We start from the raw sequence: 26,223 nt of genomic DNA, 5'->3' as shown, positions 1-26,223 counted from the left end.
TGACCAGCCAAATGATGATCTCTGAGCTAAGAAGCCATTCATCCCAAGTAGAAAGTTCAGGATTAGCCTTAAAGGGTTAGTTAAACCATAAATGAAAATTAGGCTGCGTTTTACTCACCCCAGAGGCATCCTAGGTGTATATGACTTTCATCTTTCAGACAAGAGTTATTATAAAAAATGTCTTTGATCTTTGAAGCTCTATCATTGCAGTCAGCGGGTGTTGCATTGCTTCAGTCAGAAAGATTTTTAAATAAAAAAACTGCTGTTAAAAAAGAGCACAAGCTCGATTCAAGTGATTATTAGTTTTGAATATGGATATTTCTTACAAAAATGCATCAATTCAGTACAGGAGGCCTTTTTTCACCCCATGAAAGAATTTTTTTTTTTTGGATGGGCACTTTTTATTTCACTTCTTTTGGACTGAAGCAATGCAACACCCGCTGACTGCAATGATAGCTTGAAAGATCAAAGACATTTTTTATAATAACTCTGACTGGATTTGTCTGACAGATTAAAAAGTCATATACACCTAGGATGCCTCGGGGGTGAGTAAAACGCAGCCTAATTTTCATTTTTGGGTGAAATAACCATTTAAGATGCCTGGGTAGTTTCTGTGAAGAAACTTTCTGCTGTCCAACAACCCTTTTTGTGTTTGTGATGTAAAAGGTAAAAAGCATGCCAGACTTTCTATGCAAAGTAGAAAATAAATAAATGAATTAATCTTTTTTCCATACATTTAGACTGTAAGAGTCCTTTAGTTTAAAGGCGCAATATGTAATTTTTCTGCTTTAAAAATAGCAGATATCACTATATCTATGTTATATATATTTTTTAGTTGTGTACTTACATTATCCCGAAAGTTTCCACGAACTTTCAAATCCAGAGAAAATTATAGTTTAATTAGAAGACACGGCACGTTTCTTTATTTCCGTTTTGTCGCCCGTCTATGGCGTCATATAAACTTTGACCCCTCTAGTTTATCTAACTTCCTGCGGAACCGCCAAATACAAAGGTGAACAGAAGCAAAGACGAGACGAAGAAGAAAAAGTAGTAGCTAGTCTTGATCGAGACTATTATATTTTATATTTATATTGTTTATATTCGTATTTATACTTCAATCAATAACTTAGTTATGGATCATGATTATGCTTTGCCTGCACGTTCTGTGAAGCGCAAACGTACGGGTGAAATAAATGACCTGAGAAGGTTTTGGGACAAGAGAACAAACAAGACACGGGTAAATATTGGAGTTGCATTTCCAAGATAGAGAGAGCTTCGTGACAAGCTGAAACTACAGAGAGATGTTTGCATTCTAATAAACAGGTATGCATCCATTCAGCTAACTATATATATCCGTATATTTTGTGAAACGATGATGTCTTGTGTAAAACGCAGACAGACTAGCTCTCATGTAGAGTATAATGTAAATCTACATGTGTTCTATATCTAGCTGGATAAAGTAGCTTTTTTTAACATATATTGTGTTTTATACATATATTACTACTAGCTAGATGGAATATTGATTTGATAGGGGTCTGATAATTCATATATCTCTCCGTTCGAAAAGACGTGATTGTCAAAATACTAGGCTGCTGCTGCTGTAGGTGAAGGGAGACCGCTGACAGACCAGGCTCTTGTCTTCATGACAACAATATCTATACTTCATGTTGAACATAAATATAAAGCCTACTGATAAAGGACACCGTCAACAGTATTGACGGCAAAATAGACGATGTTTGACTATGTTTAATTTTTTGAATTACATTTATATCTGAATTTATGTCAACCTATAGACTTTAAACATCAAAATGTCATGAATTAATATGTATTTGTGTACAAAATTACATATAAACATATTTTCCTATTATATTTTGCCTGGAAACGCTTCCAACACGCGTGTGTGTCGCGTGAAAAATAGGGGTCGGTTCTATTTCTAGCAAGCACGCGTTTTCCGCGCGCCTTGAGCCGCAGGCAGTCTGCAAGCTCTAACCTATTAACATGGGAGCCGAATTAAAAACGGACACGCCACGCAGCTGAGACGCTTGCGCCACGCATCCAGTGTGTCTCCGGCCTCAGTTAAAATGAGTGAGGAATGTGGGGAGCGACAGAGCGCGTGTTCCAATGAACAACAACTCCCATGAGCCTACGCTCTTTCCCGACGTCATCAAAGTACGTCTTATGTTATTATTTTGATTGATGACCCCTGGTGGCCAAAAATTCCATACTGTGCGTTTAATACTGGAAAAATGTAATAATCAGATAGAGAAGCATGACCTAACAAACAGGTCTTAAACTGCATTTTCCTGATGTCTATCAAAGTGTTCAGAATAATGAAGTTATTAAGATGAGAATGTTGAAAGCACAGAATTAGAAACATTGATTCATTAATGGAATAAATGATGAGTCCTGTTTACAGGGTTTCTGCAGGTTTTATTATGGTAATTTTAAGACTTTTTAAAAGACATTTTAAAGACCAACTAAATAAAATGTAAGGAACAAAACGGCAGTATGTTTTCAAAATGTAAATCTCCATGGATAACATTTAGTTGTAATAACACGTTACTTTCATTCCTTTTACAAAAAAATAGTTTAAGGTTATCAAATATCTATGCATCCAACCGCTAGATTATGGAAATAACCTTAATCATAAATACATGTAAAAAGTAATATTCTTCCAAGGGTTTTGTTTTGTTTTCCAGTGCAAATGTCTAAAGATTCTTAAATCAAGATACATGAATTTTACTTGAAAAGTAATATTAATACTAGTTATTAATAATATTAATAACTTGAAAAGTAAAATTACATAAGATATGAAGTCTTTTTTTTTTGCATGATTTTGCATAAGTAACTGTATCTTGATTTAAATATATTTAGATATTTGTATTGGAAAACAAGAAAATAATACTTATATTATTTTAATATATATATATATTACTTAATATATATTTATTTTTTTGCAGTGCAAGCAATATTTAATGTTATATCTGAATTATATTTCTGCTCCAATTTAATTTGTGGAAGGGCGAATTAAGACTTTTTTAGAGGTCTTAAAGAGGTACAGTATTTTTGTGTGTAATATTTTTTTGCTTAAACACTTTCTCCTATCCCATCTTAATATGTAGAGACAACTATAAGAAAGCCATTGGCTGCTTTTTCTTTCCAAATGTAGTTTTGTGGAACATAAATGAGTTCGGGGCAGGACTATGTGCTTGTAATAACCAACTGAAGACAGGAGGAAAGTCCGGGAAACCTGTTTGAAAATGAATTTTCATTTGGTGTTGCTGGCACAGAAACATTTGCTTATTATACGAGTTTCATATTTAAAGCCAAAGTGGAACAGAAATGAAAGCATTAAAGGAACACTCCACTTATTTTGAAAACTCTCATTCCGGTGTAATAATCAAGGAACTTTGCTACCGTACCATGGGAAATAGTCCTACTACATAATCCAACTAATCAAACTAGCTGGGGACTATTTTCAGGTGCTCCGTAATATCATTGCGCCTCTTCAGTCATTTTTAAGCGAAATGCTAACGGTCTAATCCGATTCAATGATCTATGCTAAGCTAAGCTAAAAGTGCTACACCAGACGCAAAGATCGGCTAAATGGATTCATGGAAAATGTGCCTATTTTTTATTTATTTTTTCAAGTTCCGTTAAAAGAAGACAAAGACAAAAAATCCCAAGATGCATAATTTGTTAAAATAGTACAGTTTAGACAAATGATGCCTCTTGGGATTTTGTGTGTTTGGGATTTAGCTAGTTTGTTTTGATCAACTCTCCAAACCATGCATGGAATATTGTGTCCCTGGGCATCCTGTTGATTGCACTGCACCATGCTTGTAAACATTTTGCCCAGTCACAGTCCTATTCAAGAAGAGGTCACTTTTACTTTCCATTTGAACTTTATCTTTTTTATTTCAGTAGTTTTAAATTAGGATTAGGAAATAGACAGAGGGGTTGAAATGTAATATAGCTTATTCTGTGCTTGTATTGATACTTTTCTGTGTTTTACGGTAGTTTACATGCTCTTAAATCCATCTGCCTTTACACATGCATAGAGGCTGCATAATATTGATGTATCACATTGTAAACGGTGCATAAGTATCTGTTTACTTTATTGTAGAACAGATAAAGTGATTTATGTGTACTGTACAAATATATGTATCTCTAAATAAGAGAGTGAACCAGATTTAAGCTTCTATTTCAATGATCAAATTCAACAATCTGTGTAATACGACTGAAGAATAGAAAATACATCTGAATGCATACGGTTTAACCACAACTTCCATTCTTAACAGCATCATCACAATAAGACATTTTCTTATAATAATTTCACTGAAACCATGTTCGCAACCTTTACTTCTGTTATACGAGATATTTCTGAATTTCTGAACAAAATATTCAACAAGAAAAAAGTGGGCTGGAAACTCACCAGACTGTGATTTGAATTTCTGGTATAATAACAAATTAATTTGTTTAAAATAAGAGGAATTTTGCGATTGCATGGTGTCTTTAAATGCTGCTAGAGTATCACATTATTAAATACACACACTCACTCCATAAGCTCCTTCTACAGCTCCTCTCTTGTCTTTGTGAGTGAGTGAGCTCTGCTATTGTTGGGCTCTGCAAGCCAGTGCTGGTAGACGGCCACAGGGTTGATGTTCCAGTGTTTGTGGAAGGAGATTGGGCTTTGTCGTGCTAGAAGCTCTTTTACATAATCTTGTGGACGAGCCTTTGGTCAGAAAGGAAACCATGTGATTAAACCAGCAGTTTCACACAGCTCATATATAAAAGACTGCATATGCAACATGAACCAGTCAGCTTGTGCCAGATAGTGTAACACTGTGAATATCATCAGTTTGCATTAAAAACCCATCAGCCCTGCACCATCTAGAGTTTTATGACAGAACTTGGCATTTATAATGTTACCAAGAAATATATATATATATATATATATATATATATATATATATATAATCAGTACAGACCAAAAGTTTGGACACACCTTCTCATTCAAAGAGTTTTCTTTATTTTCATGACTATGAAAATTGTAGATTCACGCTGAAGGCATCAAAACCATGAATTAACACATGTGGAATTATATATGGAATTATATACATAACAAAAAAGTGTGAAACAACTGAAAATATGTCATATTCTAGGTTCTTCAAAGTAGCCACCTTTTGCTTTGATTACTGCTTTGCACACTCTTGGCATTCTCTTGATGAGCTTCAAGAGGTTAGGGTCCAACAGTCTTGAAGGAGTTCCCCGAGAGATGCTTAGCACTTGTTGGCCCTTTTGCCTTCTGTCTGCGGTCCAGCTCACCCCTAAACCATCTCGATTGGGTTCAGGTCCTGTGACTGTGGAGGCCAGGTCATCTGGCGCAGCACCCCATCACTCTCCTTCTTGGTCAAATAGCCCTTGATGCCTTCAGTGTGACTCTACAATTTTCATAGTCATGAAAATAAAGAAAACTCTATGAATGAGAAGGTGTGTCCAAACTTTTGGTCTGTACTGTATGTATATATATATTATATATATATATATATTTCAAATAGATGCTGTTTAACTTTTATATTCAAATGATCCTGAAAAAAAATAAAAATTCTCAGAAATCACAATAATTTTCAGGTTTGATAAACAAATTGAGCACCAAATCTGCATTTTAGAATTATTTCTGAAGAATCATGTGACACTGAGGACTGGAGTAAAGACATGAAAATTCAGATTTGTCACAGGAATAAATTACATTAAAGTATATTAAAGGAAAACATTTATTTTAAATGAATATAATGCTTCTCAATATTACAGTTTTACTGTAATATTGTACTATAAACACAGCCTTGAGAAGCATTTCTTTTAAAAACATCTTACAAACCTCAATTTTTTTAAAAGCTAATGCATGTCTGGCAAGATTATCAATGAATAACTTATTACTTATAACTCATATAAGCATATAAGAGGTTCTGGGTCTTGGGGATGCAAACCAAAGCATAAATTAACCTGTCTGCCTGTACCTTCAATTCTGCTCTTACATTTGTCCCCACAGGTTTCATCTTAATTACTGCTCTGCTTGGGTGCCAAAAGCATCATTTACTTGTGTGTTTGCTGCTGTAGAGCAGCACACAAGAAGACAACATGCGAGTTGTTGGTGTGTGGGTATGTATGCTACCTGATGGAAAAGTGGGCTGTGAGTGACGGGGACCCCCAGTGTGGTCAGACACATCCCTAGCACCATGTCATCAGGGGAATCCGAACTGCGGCAGCCACAGCCACCTGCCAAAATATTCTGCACCGCTACTCTACTGAACACCATCCTGTAAGAATGTAAAAAGAATTACAGTAAATAGTTCTACGGGACATCATTTGGCTCACACAGAGAACTCAGATAATGACTACTACAATGATTCAGGACATCTCAAAAAATAACAAGGTTACATGTCCAGAAACAAGTGGTAATGAGTCACACTCACCTGTGTGACAGTCCTGACGCCATTGTATCTTTAACCATACCTACATTGTAATGAGAAGTCACTGTCTGCTAATTAGAAGGCTATAAGTAAACAGAAAACTGTTGAGAACAGTTACTAAGCAGCATACTGTTGGGGCACAAAGACTGCAACACTAAACAAATCCATTCAAAAATCCATCACACCACTCTTAAACAAACATCATCTCAATAACATTTTCATAAATGGTGTTAGCTTAAGTTGCTGTAAAAAAGTTAACTGGTTGACAAGGGGTAATTACTGTATGTGTTTGCAAAGGGGTTTTGAGTCTTTTATTTATGTTGCCGAGTGGTTTCTAGAGTGTACCGAGTGGTTTCTATGGCATTACTAGAAGGTTGCTAAAGGGGTCAGAGCTGTTTCAATTGCATTGCTAAGGTGTTCTGGTGGTTGCTATTGCTTTACTATGTGGTTGGTAAGGGGATCTGAGTGTTTTTTAGCATGTTGCTTGGTGCTTTAGATAACGTAAATTAATAAAAAATAACTATATTTTGACTAATATAATTATTATTAATAAAATAACTGGAGTAAAAGATGCCTTGTGATGCATCGAGAATCAGTTTACAATTGAAACCTTACCCTCAAAATCACACTCGTCATCGAATCAAATCGAATCATGATGCAAATGAAGATTCACACCACTATTATAGGGTAGGCATGCTGGTAGTTCATAGTGGGGGGGGGGGGGGTTATGAATTTGGATTTTTGTGTGTTTCTTGGGTTTTCCAAGTTGTTTCTGTTGCATTACTATGAGGTTCCTATAGGGTTCTAAGTGGTATCTCAAGTGTTCTGGGCGTTAAAGTGCAGTTGCTAAAGGGTTCCACAGCCCGCAACTTCACCCACATTAAAAATTTACTATATCGCCTGATCAGGCAGACAAAAATATTTTTTTCATGTTTTTCATGCATTCTGCATTGCTGCATTTAGGAAGAAAAAAATGAACACAGCCCAACATAGTAATAATTAACAGGGAAAAAAATAGATTAAGTACAATCCAAATTTTTGCCTACATAATGTGAACAATCTGCCCATACAGGCTAGTTTGAACAAATGTGCATAAATCACACCACAGGCTGTACAGATGCTTAGATGTCTCCATAAATTAAAATAAATTTATGTTTTTTTCATATACACTGCATTAAAATTTGGTCGTCTCTCCTGAAACTCGGTATCAAACTCGGTCTTGGCTATTGGACCTGCAGTCAGCCCATGTCTACTGATCCCGAACCATTAAATATTATTCCATGCCTTACATAAAATATTAAGCAGTTCACCCATATCTGGCCACATGTAAGTTCTGAGTGGTTTTAAGCTTATGTATTCTGGATGTCTTCCACGGCATTACTATGCAGTTGCTATGGGGATCTGAGTGCTTTGTAGCACATTGCTAGGTGATTACTAATGCTGAGTTCCATTTGTACTCGGAAGCTGAAAATTCTGAGTTCCCAGTAGGAACTTTTAACAGGAATGCCCTCCCAAGTCCTGACTCGGAATCTCAGAGGAGTCGCAACAACTCCAAATTCAGAATCAATTATTGCTGCTCATTGAATCAACAAGAGAAACCATTGTAATATATTGTTTATTAGCATGTTTGTCCATTTCTCAAACTGTGCACAAAGTATTATCCAACCTCTATTAGTGTACATGATACTATGGTGTTTTCTGTGCAAAAATACAGCTTTTTATACATTTTTAATTTACTTGAATTGCTAACAATCTTGACTTTCTGACTTCTCTACTTGAACATAGTCCACTTGGGTGTGACGTCATTACCCAGCTCTGACATCTGACTTCCGAGGTTAATCAAACTCAGCATTACTGACAAGTCATAAAAAAAAACACCCAGAAGTCTTCATCATATGATTCGCCCTTGATCTATTTGTCAAGTGAAAATAGTAAACCTCATCACTTAGAAAAGTAATACCATATCGTAACTATGTACTTAAGTTTAATACTTGAGGATAAAAGATTAGAACGAATCCATAGGCATAAGTATGGACAATAGAAATATCTTAGCAGCACATATCTGTAACTCACCCTCCACCTCCCGTGATGTAGCTGTAGCCATCCCTGCTAAGCCCATAGCCATAACGTTCTCCAACACTAACAGCTTTATTTGGATCATAACATCCCAGCAGCCTCCGCAGTCTAGGCAGACTGGAAGACAATGGTTATTTAGTACATTACGTGACAAAAATGCACAGCATGAGTTTGCCAAACATGTATTTCTCAAACAAACTAGCCATAACAAAAAACATCGACGGGAGCCAACTTTTACTATAGGCATAAACTGAACATATTAACAAAAATCCAGTAACTATTTATTTATTTATTTTCCTTTTCTACCCATTCAACTTTTTGGCCTGTCCTCAAGCCTGCTCTCCTTGCTATATTGGCAGATATGCACATTTGGATGAAAACGCAATATTAAAATAAAAGCAATACATTTTAGTTGACAGTATTTTTTAAAAAGACTTCACAGCCATGTGAATTCCAGTCCAAATTTTGCTCCAGTTTCAGGACTGGTGACCTTATGTTCTTTGCCACACAATGAGAGTATTTTCGTGTGGGCGTATTTGATTTTCAAGTTTGTGCCGATTGCTGCATTATAATTCTGCAGATGGAATGCGAGACAGACTTCTTTTCAATTAAGCACATGCATCTTAATGCATTTAAAGTTGTTGTTTTTTTTACCTAGTAGAAAGGCCCCTTAAAGTCATGACTTCTATTGATCTTTCACCAGTGTAAAGAAATCACATTCACCTGATCAGTGTGTCATCGTCAACTATGAGCAACCAAGGTGCTTGTGTTACTGCCCCACTTGCAAACCTCTTCAGGATGGCAAATGTTTTTGCACAGTGCCCTGTAAATACAAGAACAGTGTGTAACTAATCTATACAGACTTTGGTTGGTGTTCCTGCAATATGCTGGTATTAAGGGGAGAAAAAAAGCAACTGAATGTCTTGAACGAGACAGGAGACTCAACTCTTATGTGTCTTTTTTATGTGCGGTCCAAGAATTCTTAGCAGACTGAAGACAGACAGGAGGAGACTGTGGGGTCTGCTGTACTGCAAAAACCTTTTTTACTTACCACCAGGGGGCACAGAAAAGACTTGACAGTTAGGGGAGTGTGCCTCATCACCTTGGATTATGAATATTAATTCGATGTCAAATTTGTCCAGTAGCAATTAAGGATTAGCTGAATAATAGGTGCTAGATTATATATATATATTTATGTATGAAATGAGCACGTATTTGTTCAAAAACAATAAAAAACAGTATTAAAAACAGCAATATTGTTTCCACAAAAATATTCTGATAATATAAAAGTCATTATTAATAATTGAGAATTACTTATAATTGTTAACAAGTGAGTACCAAATCAGTATATTAGAATGATTTCTGAAGGATCATGTGACGCATGGAATAAATCACATTTTAAAATATTGAAGCCGAAAACAGTTATTTTAAATTCTAATAATATTAAAATTCTTGTTTTACTGTATTTTTGATATATCAAATAGATGAGCACAGAACTGTCTAATTACAGGACAATTCTAATTTCAGCCATATCATCAACACCAAAGCATTCATACCTACAAAACAAAAAACTAAACTAATCATATGCAATGATAAACAAAAAAGTCAAGCCAAATCGGATGTAATCATGAGCTTGGCCCAACACTAACTATCCACCTCACCCTGAGATCCCTATTAGAGATTAAACTGGACCTGAACAACAAACACCAGAAACAATACCACCACTGTGGTTCATTCTAAATACCTTTGACTTTTCAGGCTCTTTTCTGTTAAGGGAATAGAACAGAGGAAAAGCGTTTAAGAACGACTGAGAAGATAGGTGGTGAGATGGGAAAATTTCCTGGAGTTGCCCACTGCACTTTGTCTGGCCCTTCCATTTCTTTAGGCTGTACTAGAATTTTCTTGATTCTAAGAGGCCCCATGTTCCGAGGGCTTTCAGGATAAAATTGCAGAGGAATGTGTCGGATCAAAAAGGAAGTCAATCATAAAATCAGTACAGGAGCTTCCATTAAAGGTTTGCCATTGTTGGATGGAAATGCACCCTGATGACTCTGCCATTACATAGGAACATTCCAGGATTTCTGTGGTCCATTACAGGGTTTGAAAGGAGTCGCTCTTAGATCCAAAATTGGCTGCTCAAACAAATTGGTCAAAAACTCATGAGCAAGATGGTGCAGATGATTCCCTTGGCTTGGGTTCAGAAGGTTTATAGCAGCACTGTAACACGGTGAAGATGAGTAAAAGAGTGGTATAACAGATTGACAGAGGGAAAGAGAGGTGCCACAAAAGCTCTGTAGCACCCATGAAAGAGAAGCTCTCTTATGGCAGTCGAATGAGAAGGTCAGCCAGACACAGGCTTAGGGATGGGGAGCGGACAGGAGGAGAACAGAACAAAACATACTGAGAGAAGCTCCGGAACACCGACTCTAAGAGTCTGTGGGAGTAATGTCTTTTCAGAACATTACCACAGCACACACAGCCCCCAAACAGAAGACTTCTCTCTCTCCCCCAGACACTAAGCTCTTCATTCTGGTGCAGAGGCAAAGATTCTGAGAGAGACAAAGATGGGTGCAGAAGTCTAATTTAGGGGACATGTGTTGATAGTCCTCAGAGACTATTCTCAGCTCTTTCATCATTAGCGAATTTCCTGGAGTTGAACTCTGGATATATGAGGTTTTTGAGTTTTGGCCAATAGCTGGAGGGACCCGAGTAGATTTTGAAGGGAGAAGAATGTCTCATGGCTGACACTGCAGTCAAATATATTGTGCATTTAAAAAGAGTATACTTAAATGTCCCACTGATTGAGAGTTGAGTAACATAACGAATTAAAATGACAGTCATGAATAACACAGCAAATATTACTTTTAGAGTTACTGTCCTGGAATCCATCTATCTATTCAATTGTCTGTCTATTGGAAGAAGGCTTTATTTATTTGCAGCAAACTTGTCAATCAGAAGTCTGTTAACAAATGTGCATAAACAGCAGAGGAAAATGGCAAGCACAAAGGGATATTCACCATGATGAGTATACTAATGTCAATCAACTGGTAGCAACCAATGCCCCATCCATTACGCTTACCGCAGTCAGGCTATGAATAAAACAAACTTTCTGACTTCACAAAATTGGATATCAGACTGTTTTCCATAAGACACCACAGCACATTTTGCATATCACAAAAAGGGAATGATCAGTCCATTTAAATGTTTCATTTCGGAGACTCTGTTCTTTTATATGGTTTTGGGTCACGGGTTGAGACAATGCGAGCCATGTTCTTATAAGGATACACTATTTCTTCCTTTGTTATTGTTTTCTATTTTAATCCCACTCGCAATGGTTCTTTTCACATGCATAACTCAAACTGTGTAATTCAGTTTGACAAGTTGATACTTGTCTAAACATAATAAGTGATTAAAACCCATATATAAAAGGAGTGTTGCATGTTCCTCAGAGATCATGATGGATAAAGGGTTACAGTGGAACACAACCTGTTGTTATCCCAAAATAAATAAAAGACAAACCTCTCTCCATGTTAGGGACTCCCAAGTGGATTGTGGGTATATATGAGTCTGTGATGTCACTGTAGTATTCCAACGAGGCAGCATCTTTTTCCCAAGTTTGTTTAACTAAAGGAACTGTGAAGATACATTTGCGCATACAGCTTAAGACAGTATAACATTTACTTGAGATTATAACATCCATGTGAAAGAGGAAAAAGATAGTTAAAATCAAAAATCATATGAAATTAATAAAAAATGTAAATTAATAAATTAAAATTCTAAATGCAAAAAATATATCCTGATGTAAATCTGCAGATGTTTTACCAGCACTGATATTTATGATCTCTGTAGCCACACACAAAATATTATAGTATTTAATGCTGCCTGAAAAGTTTGCTAAAATCAAACTCTAAACATAATCATGGAAATTGGTGCAATTATGCCTGACCAGCTGCAAAATGGAATCTCTCCTGGAATATAAAACAGCATTTATACCTGTCCTATTATACAGTACAGAGAGAGCTGAGAAGAGGACTGGGGAAAGAGCTGTCTTTGTGAGAACAGTGTTTCTGGAAAAGACACAGTGGAACCTTGTGTGGCTATAATCAACAAAATCAATTCATAGTCACTTACAGACATCATGTGTGGGCCAAGACACGAAGCGACTGACGGCTGTAATTATTCCCTTTTATTATTGTCTTTCTGTAATCCTCTCAATGCATGGCTTGGTGGGCTCTTCTCGGCTTTGCTGGCATTACTTTTTAATCAAGACTGAATGATCCAATCCATTTTAAACACACTGTTGCTAAACATGTAAATTACATAAAAGCTAAGCTAAGCTAAAAAAAAAAAAAAAAAAAAAAAAACCTGAATTCATAGATATTTGTAAGAAGCAAAGATTTCTCTCTGTGAATGGCACCTTGTGTATATTAAAGTCTAATATTGATGGCAAGCTAAAGCAGAGTTGAAGTGTGCAGTTTACTGCCAAGTTACCAATCACAGAAAAATACTTTTTTTTTTTAAGTTAGTTAATGAAAACTAAACTCCATAAGTCATGTGAACATATACAACCTTAATATTAGAATCTATTATTGCATGCTGAAATTAACATTAAACAAAATTTAATACTGTAAACTACTGGTTATTATTAGTTTGTTACAAACCGTTTTACCTAAAAAGCCCTGACTTCACCTTTAACGTTTCTTTAGTTATGATCCAATCATGGTCTTTATCTGTTTTTGAAGAACAGGCAGAATACACCCACCTCTATCTCCATGAAATCTCTGACATGTTTTTACAGCAACAAAGACATCCTCCTTCTGCACAGAGTTTCCCTATAAAGAACATAACAGATATTTACAGAAGTTTGGTGTCTGCCACCAATCTGGGTGTTACAGTATTTGGGTGAAAACCAAAGTACCTCTTGTTCCTACTTTAAGATGTAGTAGGACATAGGACCATTAATATTACATAATGTCTGTTTGTCAGCTTTGAGAGGACACTTTGTATAAAGTGGCTTATTTTCTAGGATTATGAACTTATAGGCCTTTGATTATCGCTCAGAATAAACAGCAAATCTGAAAAGCCTCAAGCAGGAGTTTGGTGTTCACATTTGAAGACTGTCATTTATCAGAGCATTAGAGCAGGGAAATTCAATGACAACTGACTGTGAGATATTAATACGTCTTGACTTTCCCTTGGGAGTCTCTTCTGAACAGAACAATTTGTCATAGTTTTATTAATTCACATGGCAGAAGATTTGGATAAATCTCTCTGAAATTTGCAGATGGTGCGTTAGCATTTCTAGTACTTACACAGGCAGACAAGTAGGTGTTGATGGTCGTAGCACAAACTCTTGTTGAGGACAAGCTTTGTAGCTCTGAGCAGAACTCATTCACCACAGTCAAAGCAGGACCTCTGCCTTCCTCCCAAATGTAGAGGGCAATCTGAAACATCAATAAGAGAAGCAAAGCTTGACTTCTTTCTTCTAGGAGTGACTATTTAGAGTCGTACTGAAGAAACAAACAAAGGACTAAGAACTTCAGAGATCAGAGAAAGCAAACGAATAGTACACCCAAAATAATATGAATTTACAGTAAATAAAAGATTTCCATGGAATGATGATTAAATTGCACTGTAAAACGGCACACTGCTATGGTACATTTATAGCGGATATTTGGAACTTCATGACCTTATGAACTAAGATAAAGGGGGATGAAACAGAAAGAGTCCAAACTAACAAAAACGTGACACTAGACAGCCCCCAGTTACTTCCATTGTATGGAAAACAGGAGCATAAACATTCTGCTAAACATCTCCTATTTGTGGTCTATAGAAGAGAAGTCATACAGATTTGGAAAGATATGACCAGTAAGTAAATGACAACAGGACTTTCATTTTTGGGATAACTATCCCTTTAAGAACAAGACAGATGCCAGTCTGTATGACCAGAGGGTTTTGAGCAGACTCTTAGAGTACTGCATCAATAAAGATCACAAAAGTAGCACTGAGAGTTCTCTCTGGAACATACAGTCTCATTTTTATCAGCAAGAAAGAGAGAGAGAAGTGATGGCAAGAGAAAAGGAGAGAGAGTGTCTTTGAATGTCACACAATTAAATGACAGCTCCTCCATAAAATATCAATGAGGGTTAATATATACACAGATATTCCTGTAGGCAGATGGCATATCATTTCAACAGGAGATGCAAGGCATTTTAAATTGAGGTGTGACACCACAGGAGAGTACAGAGATCTGAATGATAGATCTGGAGAGGTGGGGAAAAAAAGCCTATTATCTGTGTCTGGGTTATTTTGGAAAATCATATCTTTTGTTGAGATGCTTTCTAGCTGATGCATTAGAGCAACTTCCATTACAAATTATTCATATTTACAACAAAAAAGCAAGCACTTTCATTGCAAGATAATGAATATTCAACAAACAAACAAGATATATGTAGAGCATATGTACAGAACACTGAAATATTTTGTGATCTTTCTTACCTCATGTTGAAGGTCAATTGTGAAATCGGATTTGGGCGGCTCATAATTCACACGCTCTGCAGTTCTGAGATACCAAATCAAATAATATCTGTATTAATAGTCAAAAATAGCCATTTGCTGAAGATGTACGCAAAAAGCACAGAGATGAAATCTGACCGCTTAGCCAGGGGGCAACTGAGAGCCCAGCCAGCCATGAAGTCAGGGTAACTGAAACTGGAGGGGTCCTCTGAGAAAGCATAGTGGTGGATAATTGTTGGTTCATCATCATGGAGGGGTCTGCCCAGAAACCACTCCTATGAAGAAAAGACACTTGGGTAAGAAACAGGAGGCTTTCATGTGCCAAGTGCTATTTCAGACTGCTCTTTCATTACCTCAAGTGTGCAGGAGAAGGTTTTATGTATTGGGTTGACCTGGAGAATCTACCATTTCTCCAGGGAATGTTAGTTCATGAAGTAGTAGTGCTTTGTAAGAATCTACAACACTTTATTTTCATTTCACATGGCCTAAATAGCATTATCCAATAAGTTGTGGTACAACATTTTGTTTTCAATTCAGTGGCAATGAGAGTCAAAAAAATATATTTTAACGGGGAGGACAGAACATAATAAACTATAATTTCTGTGTAAGATCCAAACCCATAATACCCTAACATACATTTTTTCATTCATTACATTTGGGTCTCTTTAGGAAAAAAAAAAACCAGTACAGATAACAGTTCACACAATCAAGAAACAATTCATTAGAGGATTGATCCCTAAGGGCTTTCTCACAGTTGTTGACGATGGGATGTTTGAAATTAAAGTGACATATAGTATTTTAAGTGCTGCAAGTCCACAGTGTGAACAGTACATTTTTGTTGAGAAAGTAATGAGGACAATACTTCTTGGCTGCTTTCTTGACATTTTGCACATCCCAGTCTCAGAGACAATATTTATGCTCAGTACCTCAACCAATGACTCAAATACGATTGTTGCTCTAAAAGAGCCACAGTAAAAAAAGCATTAAGTCTTGATATTACACTTTTGCAGTAACACTAGCTGAAAGACTGAAAAGTCTGCGGCTCACCTTTGTTGTGTTGAATTTGTTCAGCACCTGCAGAAGGTTGTGTAAGTTCACATTGGTCTCTTCTGCCAAAAACACAATCCACAAAGATGTTTGACAGTATTGTGAGGCAAGGCTGAAAACAAAAATAACAAGAATATAGATGCATAAAATAAGATGACCTTAGGAATAAACACTCTGACATGTCAAGTGATTTTGATTTTTACCGTGGCAGTGCCGGAAGAATGCTCCAGTTCCCATCGTAGTCTGAGAACTTGTGAAGGAGCACAACATCTGGTGAACTCTGCAATACAGCACAAAGTCTGGTAACATCTCGAACAAACGACACCCAGATAAGGTTTTTTTGCACAGTGTTATTCATAACTCATTAACACATTCAACAGGTGATAATAATTACTGACTAAGGCAGAAAGCAGTTCTTCATGCAGGTGACAGAATTATCATTGAAAGCTGCCAGGTAATTTATAAATAAACATGTAACAATTGAAATGCATGAATTCACAGTTAATCCAATTGGAAAGCAACACATGATCCAAAAATGGATCTGAATGAATTCTTTTGAATTTATTTTTTTATAAACATTTATAACTCCAAATGACATCAAAAGGAACTACTAGCAGTTTAGAAGTTTGGGGATTATGACCACAGTCTCTACTAGTCTTGTTTGAACTTCACATTGACCTTTACAGAGAAATGTCAAGGAATGCCAGTATTGAATGAGAAAAGGTAGGAGTAATGGTATGCAAGAGTGCACCAAATGTGCTTCGAAGACTGAAACAGTGGCTTATTTAAATGATGAATATGATAGCAGAGAGTTTGAGGTTATTTAGAATGTGCTGGAAAACTGAACAGATGGAAGATCGAAAAGACAACATTTGTGAGATTGTGGACAAGGACGTTTTTTAGAAATGGATTGACAGCAGAAAATGAAAACACCCCATGACTCACGTTTTAAAAGACAACTTTTTTTCTATTAAAGCCATGATTTAAACTTTTATTTTTAACTTGTATCCTGAATGTTACATCTTCAGACTACTTTGCATATCAGGCAACAGGCTGTTAGCTTTCTCCAACTAAATCAGTCATGTGAGTTAAAGATGATGTGTTTAAGTTATGTGTTGCAAGCATTACCAAAATAATTGCAAAAATAATAGCCCTCATTCACTAATAATGTTGTACAATTTATGGATTTATTTGTGGAGAAAATGTTACCACAACATTTCTCAGAGATGCACAACAGCTGTGTGTGCACATAAATTTGTCCTATGCCAGCTCACTCAAATGTAGATGAATCTGGTTTATTATATGAGGGAGCGAGCATGTGGCCAAAACTACTAATTTGTTGTATAAAATGTGCCAAAACCCCTTCCATATTAGAACATTCTGTACGACCTCACTGCTCACATCTGTCACTCTCGACACTTCTCTCTGTCTTGAGAGCCTTTGCAGCAAAATTGTCAAAATAGTTTTTAAGCAAGTGAATGTACGATTGTTAGGATTGGACCTTTAGATAACATAACCTTTAGATGCAGCAGGAGAAAGTATTTTAAAATAAAAAAAGGCACACATCACATTTAGCATAAGAATGAGTCTGTTTTTTTAAACATACCGAGGAACACTTAAAAAATTGAAATCACTACATTTTAAATCTACTTCATGAGGATCAGCTTTAATGACACTCATTTTTACATGGTGGACTGATCTTTGAAGGCCAAATCAAGTTCCAGTTACACTGCCAATAGTGAGATGCCAGATGATGATTATGACAGAACCCGAAGAGAAGAAAAACAATGAGGTGGAAAGAAGTCTGGCCTTTTAAATTGATGCAATGGAAACACTTCCCAGAAGTCACAGCCAGTGGGTGGGCCTTTTCTTGTCAGAGGTTCTTGCCCCGGAGGTTAATGAATAATGGCTGATGTGTCAGACAGAGAGATGATTGGGGAAACCTTTTCCACATGCCGTAGCCTTGAGGAGTCCTGCTGAACAACGGGAGGTCAAGATGCCAACTGGAGCGTTCTCACCTTCCCGCTCAACAGCTCCAATCCTCCAATCCTTCCTGTCACCCCCACTGTGAAAATAGTCTTCTAATGAGCCAGACTCTCCAAAATAAGACTCTCAGCTTACAAAAATCAGCCAAAACTCATGGTGAAGGTGGGCTCTGATAAAACGGCACAAAAGTGAAGAGTCAACTAGGGCCTTATTACTTGGCATGACTCAGAGAAGGTGAGATTTAGTTTTGTAACGTCTGCTTTTGGCTGCTTTAAAAGAGATGAGATGTCAGGAGTTCAGATAGCTAATAAGTGATGAGAATCTGCCGAATATAAAATATAAATTAATGAGAAACTGAAAACAGTTTAAGGTAAGAGGTTGGGAAACAGATGATGGCTTGATGAAATAAAAAAATATCAGTCCAAATAAAAAAAAGCCTGAAACAACCTCACCTGACAAAATAAAAGGCATAACAAAAAATCCTTACCGGCTCTGGTTGCAACAGCACTTTTCGCAAAGCTTGTACAATATGTCATGTTCTTTCTAAGAAATGAATACCTGCCAGAAGTTATTTTCAAATGGTTTGTTGTTGTGGTAAAAAACAAAATTATCAATTACAGCATTTGCAAACCAGACAGAATTGAATCATCTGTTCTTGGCGACATATACAAAACTATACATCAGAAGTAAATTTTTGGCAAAGTCATATTTATTATTATAACGGCACAATGATAAAGCATCTATTTATCTATCTATCTACAACAGTATCCCTTTAAATTCTAATGCTAAATACATTATAGCTCTTTACTGAGTATTACAGTTATGCATACTAGTGATGTTCGGTTCTTGAATGAATCTTTCTTTTGGGCCAGTTCTCAGCAGGGCTGGACTGGGACAAAAAATCGGCCCGGGCATTTTTGCCCAGACCGGCCCACTATATGATCATAAACACCACCCATCTTTGCACGCCCTTAATTATATGCATACCAACTCCTATTCATTAAAACCACTAATGCCATGTAATGAGTGAGTATAGGAACGAGTGAGAGTTAACAGATGAAATAAGTCAAAATTGTATATTTATTAATACAGTTGAACTATATTCCACAGTGGTGAATCCTAAGACAAGCTATAAACGGCTCTGGCATAGCAATACCAGTGTTTCTTACAGGATTTTTGTTAAAACTATGGTGGTGTGTCCTTGGTCCTTCTAGGGGGGTTCGGGGGCATGCCCCCCCATGAGAAAATTTTGTGCATTTTAATGTTAAATTCATTAATCTGGTGCACTTTGAGAGTTCAAAATTAAAAGCTCCAACCCATATTCAGTGTGCAAATTAAACAAAGAAAAATTCAAACCTCTTTTAGTTACAGTGTCTATTTACATTACACCTATACATAATAATAGTTATAATATTAATCCAATGACAGTAATAGCCATATTTTGTAAAACAAATGCACAAAAAAATAAAGGAAACTTTCTTAATTAGTTTTACCAATTTCTATACTTGAAAGAGATAAGCACATGATCTTTTATTTTGACGCAAACTGCATCAAGCTTTTATTTTGGCGGAAAACAGGTTTACAAACGCCTCTTATTAAATTTCTAGTGAATTGCGGTAATCATCAACTATGCAGATGTGGAAATAATCTACACTCATGACATGGCCTAAGTGTTTTGAAAGTAGTTATGGTTACCGCAGGCTCTACACTTTCTCATCTCTCTCCTGATCCTCCATCCTCACTATCATCATCTGCCGCAGGAGCTGATGAAGGTCAGAAAACATATATTTTTACACAGTTTACAGTGTCTGCTTTAAGGGCCTGGTTCTATTTTTTCACGCTATTTATCTGCACATTCCTTGCGTTTCTTCTCCATCTTTTTTTACAGATACACACTGACACTGCTGCCGCTCGCTCACTCGTTTAAAGTTGTGATTGGGCCAGCCCAGTGTCAATCAAGAAAAGAGCCAATGGGCCGCTGATCTACGTGTTTCATGGGCTGGTCTGTCAGAAAAAAAAACTAACACTGACTTTGACCAATGCATTACACCGGCACAAACCCAGCGCCGCCAATTAAGCAAAACAAAACAAAACGAATGGGCCGCCGATGTTCAAATTTTATGGGCAGTTTAAAAAAAAAAAAAAAAAAAGTATGAGTATGAGATATCGCCCCAAAAAGCACGTCGGCCCACCGGGCAAATGCCCGGTATGCCCAATGGCCAGTCCAGCCATGGTTCTCAGGAAGTAACTGAGCCAGGGCATCGTTACACAAATCGAACTGAATTGAACTTTAGTTTCTGGTTCATTAAGCAGGACACATAGCCGAAGTAGCACGTCCAACCCCAAAAGATACAATTGATCCGGTTCAACCACCTGTCGAAGTATAAATCAGCCTTTGCATAACTAATGCAAATAAGTTCTATATAAATTAAAGTTTTATCTAAAGGCTTTGTCAAGCCAAAATCCATTGTCTTGATTTATTTTGTCATAAATCACACAATTTGAGCCATAGATGTGCCATTCTTAACCAGTTAAAATAAATGCTATACAAAAAGCAATTTCTTTTCATATATATTTATTAAAACTTGACTGCTACATTTACACAAAGTCAATATCCACATGAGAGCTGAATACTGAACATTAATAATACAAAAAGTAGTTCACAAGCATTGTTAGAATGAACAACATCTGTACTAGAAATGTAAAGTTCCAAGAACATTCTCAGAATGTCCCCTGAGAATTAACACAAAATGTGTTGTGTTGCTGGTGTCAATGACATTCTCAGCACGTTTCCCGAGATGGTCATGATGGAATGTTAACAAGCAGAATTACTGAAGGAAAGAGAAACAGAAAAGAGAGAGAGAGAGAGAGAGAGAGAGAGAGAGAGAGAGAGAGAAACACAACTACAACTGACTTAGTAACAGCCTTAGAAAACATCAACTGAAATTAAACAAATTCAATCTTTCAAGATCTCAGCAGAGGAAGTTTAAACAACTCCACAAACAGCATCACTAGCTTCACTTATTACTAACCAATTTAAAAAGTTATTATTTAGAACGAAGGTTTAGATGTTGAATTTTCTTACCATTAAGGCGATCAGTGTTTGCTTTAGTTGGGCTCTTGACCCTTAACTTTATAACACTGTTTTTTCTCTGGCTGCTGTAGATCTGTGTTTGCAAAACACATTTATTATGACCAAAAAAGACAGAAAAAGAACACGGTCAGTTGGTTTTGGCTGGTCAGTGACTTATGGAGGAAGAAATAAAAAAGATCTGTTGGAGTGTGTGATTGTGTTTGATTTTAAATTAATTTAGTATTGTTGTTAAAAGTAATGTTTTATGCAGAAAATTTGACGAATTAAAAAAAAACTTGCAAACATTCATCAAAAAATAGCATATGAATACGTGGTGACAATAAACAAAAAGTTTCATGCTGCAGTGCATTCTGGGTGCACTAATCAACACTTATCCATGGCTCCCAGAATCCATTGCCACATAAATAAATAATGCACCTGAATATCTGAATATTTTGTTGATTTTTGTTGAGATTCATGTCTATGTGTGCCATAAACAAAAACTTATTGTGCACAAGTGTTTAAATTGTTCAAAACTATTCAAATTCAAACTGCAGAAATAACCAGTTTCTATATTCATCAGAGTAGATTGTAACAATCAGTGAATCAAGCCACTATTAGATGATTGTTTATAGCATCTTATTTTCTCCAAATGTTATTTCCTGTATAAACACAAAATTACAGCAACAAAAAAAACTACAATTTAAATTTAAGACTCAAGAGCCCAACTAAAGCAAATTCTGACCACAGTGATGATGATGATGATGATGATGGTGACGGTGACATTTTGTGAAATGAAACTAAACCTAAACCTCTGTTAATTCTCATACATTTTGTATGACAGAAATAAAGTCAAACTGGTTAGTAATAAGTGAAGCTGATGCTGTTTGTGGAGTTGTTTAATCCATGAGAGACTTAATGTGTTTTATTTCACTTGATTTCCTCTAAGGCTATGACTGTAATTTAGTAGTAGGTCTGTTTCTGTTCGTCTCTTTCTTTTTTCTGTCCTTCAGTAATTCTGCTTGTTGACATTCTCATTAAGTTCAACTCTGCCTCAGTGTTAGTTTAAAACTCTGTATTGTGGGACCAAATAGACTCTGAGCATTGTCAGTCCTCCAAATAACAGCCACCAACCCTTTAAAGAACTCAACATCATGACCATCTCTGAACATTCTGGGAACATTACATTTCTAACTGGGAAATCCATATACCTGACATGAGTGCATCCACATCAATGGATTTGGTTAACAGCTTGTGGAGTGATGTATGCAGTAATGTGATTGGATGATAGTTGACACATATTGTGTTGGACACACTGTGTTGTTTCTCTCTTTTTGTTACACAATGTGTTAAAATGGCCATAACACACAAAAAAAGTGTTATTAATTAACACATCCTTTTTGAGATGAGAACCGACAAACACTGAGGGAGAACTGATGACCAAACAAAGGAACTAATGGGATAAATAATAGAACACATTTGAAGTGAATACAACAATCTAGAACAGCAATGAGAGAGCAGTATGTCATACAATGGGGCAAACATGACAGAACCAAAAATAATGAAATCAGGGCATACACGTTACACCAAACTATAACAATTATTTTTATTTTTTATTAATTCATATAAATTGGCAATTTTTTAAGTTTGATTTATTTAGTTTTTAATTTCAGCCTATTTATTTTCTAGACTGCTATGCAATCATTTTTCCAAAATGTTATTTGTGTAGAAATACTACAAAGTCTGTAAACGGGTTATTAACAGAGGAATGCTGAAAATGGAGCACAGATGCACAGCAGAAAAATATACTGTATTGGGGTGGGGGTTTATTCGCTTTCTTCCAGTATTGAAGGAAGGAGTTGCATACAGCTATCTCCACTCAGTGCCTCTTTTCATTCTGAATGCTATTCACACGGTGGGAGATGCTCTTGGCTTTCTCCTTGTGTCAGCCCGTGTCTTGAACCGGCCCTTATCGCAAGAGGACGCCATGGGCTCTCCTCTGCTGTTGTTGTTGCCACGCCCACCTCCACCAGCGGGCGGCCACTCCGAAAACATGGTACTCTCATATCCTCCAGAATGCATCCATATGCAACCTCTGTCTCGCTACCTAGATGCATGGAGGTATCTGCCAGGAGTGTTGTGTTGGGTTCTCAGCACAATCCAGTCCAGTTACAACCTTTTTTGAGTTTTGATGCAATCCCCCCCTGTTTTGATGAGTTCATCCTACTGTGGTAAACAGTCCCTTCAGGGTTTCTCAGGCTGAACGCCCAGAAAAGTGTCCCCATTTTCTTGGGGGTGCAGCTCAATTCTGTCTTGATGCAGGCCTGTTTGGCTCCTGCTCCTGTTTACGGTGTCAGAATGTGTTTGGCCTGCTTCAAGCTAGGCCATCATGTGGTGCGCAGTTGCTTTCATGCCCTACCGATATGGCAGGACCCCCCACTTCCTGTTGCAGGGGGTCAGGATGGCCACTGTTTGCCATTGCCAAGTGATAACAACGGACACCTCCTTGACCCGATGCGCTATAGACCAATGAATTTACATCATTCTAAACAGGCTTCAGACAATCTGCACACCTTTAAGGGGCGTTCCCATTGAGTCATCAATACACAGAGTTGTGTTCCCTCAAACAAGGGTTATGCAAACATGACATTTTTGTTTTGTTCAGATGTGTTTTACGTAGCATAATTTCACAAAGCTGAAATCAAACCATTCTGTTTTTGCTTCAGATTTTGAAATTATACAATCTAATTTACAGTAAATCAGAAACATTTTATTCTGAATTATATGTCTGTAGCATCTTTATTTGGATCATGATTAAACTGCAGTGGTTACCTCTAATTCAAAATGCCTGCAGATAGTTCTGCCTGTAGAGCAAATAAACATTTTGTCCATGTACTCATTTTTTTTTCTTTCCCTTGTTCATAGGCATCGTCAGTACACTTACAAAAAAGAAAATGTGGAAATTGGAATCGGTCAAGAAAATTGCAATCAGTGCATGTCTAGAATGAACAGCTAGACATGTCCAAAGCAGTGTGCAAAATCTGCGTGCGCATATTTAATTAAAAAAAATATAGATAAGTGCACTTTAGATTTTAAAAAAGCACACAAATATTGCAATACATAGCAATATCAGTACATGCATGTCAATAATTACTGGCACCCAAGTATCATAGTATTGCACCAGGTTCCAGGATAGTCCCAGCCTTAATGAGGAGATATGCAACTCAAGAACTGTACACTCATGCACATCCATTTGTTTGTTTATCCCCTATAATGGGAAATTTTACTGACTAATTCCAGAAATATATCAAACTTCTCTTTAGTCAAGCTACTTGCTTGTGTTAGCCCAACTGTTGTTGTTTTCTTATCTTATTTTTTAAAGTGTAAATAATGAGGGTGCATTTTTTCATGTCAAATTTGATGTCTATAAAACCGTACAAGGATTTTAAGTTTAGGGGCACAAAGAAGCATACATATGCACAATGTTTATCATGAAAAATGTAAAAAATCACAAAAGAGACACACGTTGTGTCTTACCACCCATCTATTACAGTGACCACACAAGCACAAAAAATTGTCAACAAGTTAAAAAAATAATTTGCACCACACTGTGTAATCATTGTGATAGAGACACTTTTTAGAAACTCTTTAGACACCACAAAAACAACTCTTAATATTGAAATATAACATTTCACTTAATACCAATAAAAAACAATTACTTTTTTAAAAACAACAGTGCCATCATGTGGCTAAAAGAACAAGAATCTGAAAACATAAACCATATACATAAAGATTTAGAAATTATATTTTGCCAAATGTACACTGCAAAGGTGGCCCTTAAGTGCTTATAAAGTGGCAAATACTGGAGGTGTGTTCACACAGATAATGCTGCTCAGAGGTTGCATAAATGCATTTCCACAGCAATTACAACTATTATTTGATACAAGTGGCTGAGATAGATCTGAGCAGGCATAATGTAGTCTGACTTTTTTGTGGACTTTTACGTTTTTACACTGAATTTTGAGCAGGCACAGAGCAATCCACTTTTTGGGTAAATCAAGGATATAAAATTAAGATTTTCATTTTCAGTGTTTATCTACCATCTTATTGAAAAAATAACAATAACATTAAATTTACTGCAATATAAAGTTTTTATAAAGGAGCATAAGTATATATTTACCAAGCATTTAAAACTAAGTATATTAAATGAAACCAAAACTGCATTTTGTGTGCTTTCTTGTAAATAAAGTATAATGTAAAACTACCTGGTATAATGTTTGAGCCTGATGGAGGAGCTCTGTTCTTCTTTGTTCAGCCCTGTGGCTATGATATGAGTTTTTCTGACTCTGTATCACAAAAACCAAATCCCGCACTTCTGCCACAGAGGACGAGAGCGTAGGGAGAAGAAAAAAACATTTACTCTATAGTGCCTACTATAGTCAATACATTTTTCATATGCCTCAATTAGATCTCAACTAATCTGTTTGATATTACAGGACTTGTAACCTTTAAATGTATGCAAAAGCAAACAAATAAACAATTAAACCGGAGAGACTGTTTGAATATCTCCTATTTCTAAATTCAATTCACTTCTGATTAATGATGACTGCAAAATAATCAGAAGGAAGAAGCCACACTGTGCAACTCACCAGTCAATTGGTCAAACATTTGTGGGTCACTTCTTTCTTGTTCCTGTGAGAAACAATATGAAGTATTTGTGTTTTATTCAGCCACAAATGTGTTTATGTTTTATAAACTGTATATTCTATTCCCCCACACTAACCCTACCCATAAACCTGCCCCACGCAGAAAACTTTCTGCATTTTTACATTTTTAATAAGACATTGTTTAGGGGTCTTTACTATTTTAATTAATAAATAATTAAGAAACATAAACCATGTTTATGTTGTTATACCAGTGTTATACCCATGTCATGCGGCTGCGCGCGCACACACACACACAGACACACACAAAACACACTCACACACACATATATATATATATATATATATATATATATATATATATATATATATATATATATATATATAT

The 26,223-nt window shown here is 36.3% G+C and overlaps 2 protein-coding genes across 2 annotated transcripts in view; both read right to left on the bottom strand.

Moving 5' to 3' along the window:
- Positions 1–4,669, bottom strand: part of rxfp2a (relaxin family peptide receptor 2a) — a 53,110-nt gene extending 48,441 nt beyond the window's left edge. The window contains exon 1 of the mRNA XM_059544627.1: positions 4,560–4,669. The gene's annotated coding sequence lies outside the window, so the exon portion shown is untranslated. The remainder of the gene's footprint in view (positions 1–4,559) is intronic.
- On the bottom strand, positions 3,871–25,859 carry b3glctb (beta 3-glucosyltransferase b). Its single transcript, XM_059544628.1, has 13 exons — positions 25,821–25,859; positions 25,437–25,546; positions 16,316–16,392; positions 16,113–16,224; positions 15,204–15,340; positions 15,048–15,111; positions 13,862–13,993; positions 13,312–13,381; positions 12,069–12,182; positions 9,273–9,372; positions 8,547–8,666; positions 6,176–6,320; positions 3,871–4,735 (listed from the first exon to the last, which is right to left on the bottom strand). The coding sequence occupies exons 1-13, from the start codon at positions 25,837–25,839 to the stop codon at positions 4,574–4,576; spliced, it is 1,362 nt and encodes a 453-aa protein (XP_059400611.1). The 5' UTR covers positions 25,840–25,859; the 3' UTR covers positions 3,871–4,573.
- Between the last annotated feature and the right edge of the window lie 364 nt (positions 25,860–26,223).

The sequence above is a fragment of the Carassius carassius genome, chromosome 49, assembly GCF_963082965.1.
Source record: "Carassius carassius chromosome 49, fCarCar2.1, whole genome shotgun sequence".
Lineage (NCBI taxonomy): Eukaryota > Metazoa > Chordata > Actinopteri > Cypriniformes > Cyprinidae > Carassius > Carassius carassius.
This window is presented reverse-complemented; position numbering and strand designations above follow the sequence as displayed.

Bases quoted from the DNA above. Each gene is read 5' to 3' on its own strand.
- b3glctb (XM_059544628.1), bottom strand. The intron at 13,382-13,861 runs GTAAGTACTAGA...TGTTCTTTATAG, and splicing joins ACACCTACTTGTCTGCCTGT to GGAAACTCTGTGCAGAAGGA. The intron at 9,373-12,068 runs GTTTGTCTTTTA...TTGTATTTACAG, and splicing joins AGTCCCTAACATGGAGAGAG to GGCACTGTGCAAAAACATTT.